Genomic DNA, 9657 nt, shown 5'->3' with positions numbered 1-9657 from the left:
GACTTCAACATTCTGCGATACCAACATAGCACACTATAAATATATCTCATTAGTGACGGATCTGGGGATTGAATCGTGTTTATAGTTTAAATTTTCTCCTAATCAGGACGTGTCTTGAAAGCCAAGATCCTCGGGAGTGTGTGTAACTAGTTCACAATCATTGTGTCACTGATAAGTTTTAGCAGGTTATCGATGATAACAGAGATAATTTTAATCAACTAGGGCCGTGCCGCTGTGGAACAAGTGTAAACCTCATTGCAGAGTTATGTTTCTCAGACTGTGTATATTCAGTTTGCTTCTGTGGATGGGATGTACGGCTCAGGTGAGTGAGATTTCTCAATAATTGTATGACAGTAATAGAACCTGCCTTTGCAGAACTCGTGTATTTAAATGGAAGCTCATCTCTTTACTTGATATCACTGGAAGTAAATAAGTAAGAAAAGTTAACATTTTCATCCGTAAGATCACATTACGTTTTGAAACAGCCATTACCACTAACAATTTCAGTGACGCAGTCGGTTACTCGTTTCTCTGTTCCCAAGGTATCAGGTTCAATCCGGGCTGAGGTTAGTAGCATTGGTGTTAATGTAAGATAATTCCTTGTCATAAAGAATTAGTCATTATAAAATTCCTAAATCTCTCAAAATCTGTAGCGATAATTATTGTAAGGAAATTGATTGAATAATATTATTTATTCAAGGCTGTAGATGTAGGTACAAATAGAGGAGGCATGTGTTAGAACCCAGATGAATAACAGACGTTCAAAGAACTAAAAACTGCAAGATAAAACGATCAATTTATTAGGGTAGGAACGTGATGTGGAGTTGGCCAATTTTTACGGCCGAATGTCCCTCCTGATGCCTACCCTATGCGGAGGGATACATTCATTACTGAATGATTCTGTCGGGGTTAGTAGTGTGTGTTTTGGGTAGATGAAAACCCGGTCCCCGAGCTCGAGAAATTAACCATATTCCGTTAAAATCCCCGACACATCCGGAAATCAAACCCAGGGCCATCTAAACATAAAACCAGTACGCTAACCATTTAGACAAGGAGCCGAAGTAATGAAAGATGAAACGATCCATAGGTAAAATAATACAGTAATAATAATAATAATAATAATAATAATAATAATAATAATAATAATAATAATAATAATAATAATAATGAAATATGAAATGAAATGGCGTATGGCTTTTAGTGCCGGGAGTGTCCGAGGACAAGTTCGGCTCGCCAGGTGCAGGTCTTTTTATTTGACACCAGTAGGTGACCTGCGCGTCGTGATGAGGATGAAACGATGATGAAGACGACACATACACCCAGCCCCCGTGCCAGCGGAATTAACCAATGATGGTTAAAATTCCAGACCCTGCCGGGAATCGAACCCGGGACCCCTGTGACCAAGGGCCAGCACGCTAACCATTTAGCCATGGAGCCGGACATAATAATAATAATAATAATAATAATAATAATAATAATAGTAATAATAATAAGAGCCTCCATGGCTCAGACGGCAGCGCGTCGGCCTCTCACCGCTGGATACCGTGGTTCAAATTCCGGTCACTCCATGTGAGATTTGTGCTGGACAAAGCGGAGGCGGGACAGGTTTTTCTCCGGGTACTCCCGTTTTCCCTGTCATCTTTCATTCCAGCAACACTCTCCATTCTCATTTCATAGCATCTATCAGTCATTAATAAAATCACTTTGGGAGTGGCGACCCCATCGTACTAGTAGCCTATATATGATTCATTCATTTCATTCCTGACCCGGTTTTCACTTTTAATAATAATAATAATAATAATAATAATAATAATAATAATAATAATAATCAACAAGAAAAATGCAGATAAAGTCGAAGAATTCTGGTCTCTCCTGGAAAAGGAGTTGTTGGAAACTCCGGAACATATGATTAAATATTAATTATATTGAAATTGTATGTTTGACAGACTGGAAATATTTTTTGTTATAATCTTTTAGGATGTGCATTCGTAGTTGAATCTGTGAAATAACTGTACATTTTTCTCTCAGAAACCGTAAAAATACCTCGAGCTATAGCTATAAATTTCCTAAATTCATACATTTCTGTACAAAGTTGTTATAACTTATGACTTACTTTACTAAACAACAGTATCAGTTATTTAAGACCCCTTCCGTTGCTGTTTTTTAAGAGATCACTCGGTGTCGTCAGTTTGTACCACAGAAGTTCTTTAAAGGCAGACGATTATGAGTGCACAGTGAAATACTGAAACTGCCATAACATTTCCCACTGTATCTGCCATACTATTATATAACTTCATGAATTTCACCATGTAAAAGCATTGATAATTCCAATGATTTTCCTTTCTTTTCATTTAGACTTCTGTATTGTTCTAAGCACATTTTAAAATAGTATTAACCGAGCGAGGTGACCATGTGGTTTAGGGGCGCGCAAATGTGAGCTTTCATTCGGGAGATAATGGGTTCGTCGGCATCCCTGAAGATGGTTTTCCGTAGTTTTCCATTTCCCCACCAGGAAAATGCTGGGGCTGCACCTTAATTAATGTCACGAACCTTTCCTTCCCACTCCTAGCCTTTTCCTATGCCATCGTCGCCATAAGACCTATCTGTATGGGTGCGACGTAAAGCCAGTTTTCTAGTAATAATAATAATAATAATAATAATAATAATAATAATAATAATAATAATAATAATAATACAAAATGCCGCCTCTGTGGTGTAGTGGTTAGCGTGATTAGCTGCCACCCCCGGAGGCCCGGGTTCGATTCCCGGCTCTGCCACGAAATTTGAAAAGTGGTACGAGGGCTGGAACGGGGTCCACTCAGCCTCGGTAGGTCAACTGAGTAGAGGTGGGTTCGATTTCCACCTCAGCCATCCTCGAAGTGGTTTTACGTGGTTTCCCACTTCTCCTCCAGGCGAATGCCGGGATGGTACCTAACTTAAGGCCACGGCCGCTTCCTTCCCTCTTCCTTGTCTATCCCTTCCAATCTTCCCATCCCTCCACAAGGCCCCTGTTCACCATAGCAGGTGAGGCCGCCTGGGCGAGGTACTGGTCATACTTCCCTGTTGTATCCCCGACCAAGAGTCTGAAGCTCCAGGACACTGCCCTTGAGGCGGTAGAGGTGGGATCCCTCGCTAAGTCCGAGGGAAAAACCGAACCTGGAGGGTAAACAGATGATGATGATGATGATAATACAAAATAGTATAACTTTTCAAGATCTTGTTTAATCGTGTCATTACCTAGGTACACACTCCTACCGAAGTACCGGTATCACTGACACCAAATTGTTGCGGCACTTTAAATATACACATAGTTTTACGAAACTTTTGAATTTTTACATTTGAAAAATATTTACTACTTCAATGACAAATTAAAGTTTAGTTACAAAATATTATACCTTTTTGAAAATAATATGATGTTTGAGAAATAAAAAAAAAAATAGATGCTACAGTAAAAATTGTAGAGCTTTAGTGCCACATTATATTAACAAGTGAGTTTGCAAAATTTCATGTTTTGACAAAATGAATTTGACTGAAGCATGGGTGATGGTAGTGACACCACTTCTTATGTATGTAGACCTGTATGGAATAATGTGGAAGTATGTTTTTGTGGGGTGGGTAGGTGTGTAAATTTCAATGGGCTATGGCAGACTGATACTTAACAGCACCGACTTGCTCAGTGAGGACAACAAAAGGAAACTATATCACTCCCCGTTTTCCTAGTACACCACTAGATTTTCTGTGATAGCTGATGATAGAACTGTTGAAGATCGAACCAGTCTTCGTGCTGAGGATTCTACACACATTCTGTACATGCATACATACACACTGAGTCGGATAATTTGAAACACGTTGCATGGGAGGGAGATATGAAGAGGACGCTTTTCAGGTGTACTCTGTTTATAGGAAATATTCAGCTAGAAATGTATGCTACATTACTTCTTGAACGAACATTAGCAATGGACGCTGGTAATGATCGATGATTTCTACGCACGAAATACAATGTCGTGATACAGAGCGCAAAGAGAGGTAGAATATTACCATACATTGTGTGAAGTGCTGTGAGGAAGAAATGACCCGAAAATACTGTATGTCTTCTTCTTCTCCTTCTTCTTCTTCTTCTTTTGCGTTTGTCTCGCCTGGTGGCAGGGTCCGCTGTGTGGACACGTTGTCTCCATTTAGTTCGGTCTCGGAATGGATGGAGATTTACAGCCTTCAGGTCGTCGTGCGGTGTATCGGCCCATCGCTGTTTTGATTATCCGTCCAGGGTATACGCTGACTTTGCCAATATATTGTCCTCTGCACACAACACATGCCCAAACCAGGGTATACGGATTTCATGCATTTTCTTCTGTATGTACTAAAAACCTTTAAAGATACCTGTTCTATAGAGTGGCGAATTACACCGAGAATAGCCTTAGAACCTGTAAAAGAATTCATCTTGTGGTTTGTTTAAACATTTGTACGTTCTTACTCGAGCAGATTCTCGATTCCAGACTGAAAAGTGAGCTTTTGTTGTATGACTGAAAACAGCATTGTACCTGTCCAAAACCCTGGGAGAAAATTAATATTTAAAGGTAATTTATGAATCTCTACAGTAAGCTAGATCACAATCCGGAGCTATTTTAGACAGCTCTTCGGGGGAATATTTTACGATAACTGATAGTACCAAGCGATCTGGCAGTGAGGTTCGAGTCGCCTAGCTGTGGGATAGCATTCGGGAGACAGTGGATTCGAATCTCACCATCGGCAGCTCTAAAGGTGGTTTTCTGCGGTTCCCTATTTTCACACCGGGTAAATTTTTCGGATGTATCAATTAATACCACGGTTGCTACCTTCCAAATCCTTGCCTTTTCCTGTCCTTTCATCAACGAAAACCTTTGATGCGTTCGTGCGACCTGAAACTACTACCAAAAACCCCACTATACCGTTAGGGAATCGAAGCAAATTTCAAATTTCATCACCATGTTTCGCGTGCTTCAAGTTATCTGATCCATCTGTTCTTTCTGTCACAGAAGTGTTATTTGAGTTATTTGATGAAATAAAAAGACCATTTAGGCCGACAAATTGCTCCTGCTGGAGATGACTATAGGCACCCGTATCATTCAAAACATTTCCAATCGCACCTTCCTACTGTCCGTGCTTGCCTCAACAAAAGATCTGGGTTCATTCGTCGTTCCGATTCAATAAACTAATCGTAAATTAAAGTCAGAATGGATGGAGTCACATCTAGATGACACTGCAATAAGAAAAGCTGTACTACAGGGTAGTGTTTTATTGCCTCTCTTCATTAAAATTTAGTCTGAGGTTATGCTCAATCGAGCCTTGGAGTAGACCTTCTCAGTTATATTTTCCTCAGGGATACGTGTATTCATTTTACAATTTTATAAAGTAAACAGTGTTCGCAAGTGAACAATTCAAAATTAAGATAGGAGAAATATTAAATTTAAATTAATTTCAATTCCGTGTTCGATATTGTGACAGGCGTATGTCAGTGCCCTTCATTGTGACTCTCCTAACCTCTTCAAACTCTTCGAAGCTAAAGGTAATGTACCGGGCAAAGAGAATATTTGTCGTAACAAACACTCTCTGCAAAATTTCTGTTTTAAAGTTTCATAACAAAAATTAATTTGTTATACATTTATCTTTTTTTTTTGCTAGGGGCTTTACGTCGCACCGACACAGATAGGTCTTATGGCGACGATGGGATAGGAAAGGACTAGGAGTTGGAAGGAAGCGGCCGTGGCCTTAATTAAGGTACAGCCCCAGCATTTGCCTGGTGTGAAAATGGGAAACCACGGAAAACCATTTTCAGGGCTGCCGATAGTGGGATTCGAACCTACTATCTCCCGGATGCGAGCTCACAGCCATACATTTATCTAAAATAAAAGTAGTCAATATAATTGTTCCGGGGTTACCGTCGAGCAGAAGAGGTTAAGGAAGGTGCCGAGGTGAATTGGTCTATCTACAATATCAAAATTAATTTAAAACTTTAACTGAAGGTTATATTTCTTTAAAAACAACAACTAGACAAATAACAGGTCAAGTACAAATCAATCTTGAAACAAGACTAGGAAAGTCCAAGAATTTTACAGATTCTGGGCTTCAAGCTCCTAGTTTTACTATTTTACAAATGGAAGAGGTATTATTTAGTTAATGGCAGAAATCCCCTAGTTCAAGAGCACTTGCTCCCAAAATACAATATCTAGCCTTCCAGAGGCACTCGTTGCTTTTTGAACATTTGAAAAAGAGCTTACAGGCTCTCAGTTTCTTACTGCCCACTCAAGGCAACGTTACACACAGCTCTTAAACTCTCTGGACTCTTCAGGCACAATTTACAATTGACATTACTTTTACAAGGGTATTCATAACCAAACCTACTTGGCCTTCATGGAAAAAGAACAGGTTAGATAACTGGCCCAAACACAAAATGAACGGAGGCGTACACTTGCACTCCTAGATAATAAAGAATAAAATCCTAACGGGGCTCATGGCCCAGACATACAGGGGCTAATCCCAAGCTACTGATATGAAACGGATAAAGATTGAATTAATGCATTACGGAAAGGAAGAAAACAGTTACAAAACATAGTCACCTCAAACCAAGATGAAGGGGAGCTCGAGAGGGTGGCTCACTCTCTATCCCCGATTTACAGTTAAAGCTTTATGAAGTTTTACATTAGCCAAAAGAAAATTTACATTTTAGCAAAGTAGGTTACATAGTTAAAGATTCGGACCTTTCCCCTCGGATTAAACTGTGGAGGTAGCTACAATTAGAAAGATATAAATTATGTGGCCAATACCTCATAGATGTTCTAGCTGCCGACGAAAGAGGCCGACCGCCTCCTGCTTAAACACACACACTCAGAACGACGACGATCAATTGGCAAGTAAACGTGAAAAGCCGCAGTTTATAAACCCTCAGGGAAGGTTCGAGATCATTCAAAACTAAACAGGACACACCCTCTTAATTTTTATTGGCTGATTCAAAGTGAACAAGAAATGCGGGAATGGTTGAAAATTAATTACAAAAATTAGTGATTGGCTAGATTCAAAAATTAATGAACATAGATCAGTTATGGAAAACCTAGGAATATGAAACAGTTCTTCCACCTCGCACCAGGGTGCATGATCATAGTTTGTAGTAGTGTCATCTGTAGAAAAATGTCCAAACTTCTTGATGTATAGCACTCAAAACAAGGAGACATTCAGTCAGTTTAGGAAACTGCACAATAACAAAATTACTTAATATTTCAATGGTGACATCTTCTGATTAAAGTTCCAACTGGTTATGTTATTAGTTTCACTTTTAGATCGGTAGGGGAGTTCATTAAGGCGTTTATTTTGAATGCGCGGCGTTGAGGTGTAGCTGCCGGTACAATAATAAAATATAAGTTATTGATTGATCTACAAGTACAGAGACGATGTCCCTATGATATGCACTTGTTTACATATGGCTTCACTTTGTCACAAATAAATTATGTTTAAGTCTATGGTATATCCCACTTGTTTCAGGTACAACCTGGTGATACAAGGAAGGAGTTTTGGAGCGATGGTGGTATACAACACTACATCACCAAGTCATTAGAGGATATTAGGGATCATTACGTTGAATCGACGAGGGAGATTATGGTAAAATTTAATAACAAGGCCATTCCACTTTACAGAAGAATCCTTAACTTCTTCAACGAATCAACACAGACCATTCTTTCGGCATATAAACATGTCATAAGTGACTCCTTCGGATTTTATTCCCGGATGACGGTCGAATGTCAGGATCTGGAGGCTGTTTATCGAGAGAAGAGTTACAAAGTTCACCATCTTCTGCTTCAGTGTGTAGCAAAGGCAACGAGGGAGTATCTGATAATCGCTCAAAGAGCAAGTGAAAACATACGTACAGAAAGTAGAAACTTTATTAGTCAACTATCAGACTCCCTAGAGGATTGCCGTCAAGGCGTTGAGGAAATAGACGTACCACGCTGTCTGTCGGACCGACTGGAGAACGGAGTCAACCCTCTGGAGCGTCTTAGTGAGTTCGCGCAGGAAGAAATGGCTTGGGCGACGGCAAAGGCAGCTCTAGTCTCGAATGACATGTACGTGTGCTTCGGCAAGCAGACTTTGAAGGTGGGAGAGGAAGCATCCAATCTGCTTGAACATTCTCGCAAATGTGCTGCAGAATTCATACAGCTACTCTCTTCAGACCCCCGAGAAGATTTGCACACACCACCACCTTCTCAGATCGAGTCAAATCAAATTCTAAGTTCGTTAAGTGAATCATTTTTCAGGGAACATGGTGGACAAATAACTCAAGACGATATATCACCGACGAAATTAAAACCCGAAGAAATGTCATCTGCAGAAGGGGACCTCTGAAAGGATGTGAAGTACTTAACACGTTTGGGACGGCATGTACCACCGGTCGTATACACCCGTCGTCTTCCTCAGAGGCCGTCAAGGATACCGGTAGTACCGGACTAATTAGTATCTCTCTTCGGAGAATTCAATCTACAGGAGGTAATAATGGGACGTACAGCGATCAGAAATAACTCATGAAACCTCAATGATGTCTGAGGAAAATGTCTGCAGTATTACCAACGTTTGATTACCAGCAGGAAGAAGGGAAACTAATGTTAAAGTCCGTCACGAACATGTTCAAAAGTTATCTATTGAAATATACTATCCATCAGTGTAACTGTATATCTAAGTGCACAAACACTGACTGTGGTGCAGAATAATGAAACTCAGCTGATTAATTTATTGATAGTCCATGTTTTATTATAATGCGATATTCTCACTTCGAGCATGTTTCGTAAATGAATTCGGTAAAATAAAAGGGTTGTAATTATGTTAGAATAAAGACTTTGATAACCAGATGTATTCTTGTAAACTCCCACATACTGTTCCCAAGTGGTCCCCTATGAAGGAGGTAAATGGGAGTGGATACAGAAGAGGAATTTGGTGCAGCAGCAAGGCCGAAAGCTTATTGTCCACTCTCTGGCAAACTTGCAACGTGACAAACTAGTAAATCATCACTTAGTCTGGAGCCTGTAAACATAAAAATGGATTTAACATGTGTAATCACAACTGCTTTCAGATCTCCTGATAAACTGACAATTTGCACTTTCGTTAGTTCGCAAGAAAGGGGACGATATCACAATTCTGGTGGCAAATAGAGAATTTTACATTGACTGAAGGTACTGAAATGAGTGTTTTGAACGGGAACCAAAACACAGTGAGATAATAATCGTATGGTCTGAGGTACCATGTGCAGGTATTATAATTTGACGCCATCTGGCTGCCTTTGGGCGTCTCTGATTGAGATTTAGCTACCGGTAATGTTATTGGATTAACACGAAATATGTCACCAGAGATCATTTACATGCAGGTAAGCCCCAGAATTTGCTTGGTGTGAAAATGGGAAACCACGAAAAACAATCTTCAGGACTGCTGACAGTGAGGTTCGAACCTACTATATCCCGAATGCAAGCTCACAGCTGTGCGCCCCTAACGGCACGGCCAACTCGCTCGTCCCTTTTACGTTTATAAGCTCTTCATCATTCCATCAAGATATTAGCTCTCTCCTGTGTTTACACACAGGTATTCCTAGGTATTCACTTGCTGTTTCTACTACAGCTTCCCTGGACGCAACTCATTCTCTTT

The 9657-nt window shown here is 40.1% G+C and overlaps 1 protein-coding gene across 1 annotated transcript; it reads left to right on the top strand.

Moving 5' to 3' along the window:
* Positions 1–204: 204 nt before the first annotated feature.
* Positions 205–8868, top strand: LOC136867240 (uncharacterized). The gene is made up of 2 exons (XM_067144380.2): positions 205–322; positions 7513–8868. Exons 1-2 carry the CDS (start codon positions 266–268, stop codon positions 8368–8370), a joined length of 915 nt encoding a protein of 304 aa, XP_067000481.2. The 5' UTR covers positions 205–265; the 3' UTR covers positions 8371–8868.
* The last annotated feature ends 789 nt before the right edge of the window (positions 8869–9657 follow it).

Source organism: Anabrus simplex, chromosome 3 (assembly GCF_040414725.1).
Source record: "Anabrus simplex isolate iqAnaSimp1 chromosome 3, ASM4041472v1, whole genome shotgun sequence".
Taxonomy (NCBI): Eukaryota; Metazoa; Arthropoda; class Insecta; order Orthoptera; family Tettigoniidae; genus Anabrus; species Anabrus simplex.
This window is presented reverse-complemented; position numbering and strand designations above follow the sequence as displayed.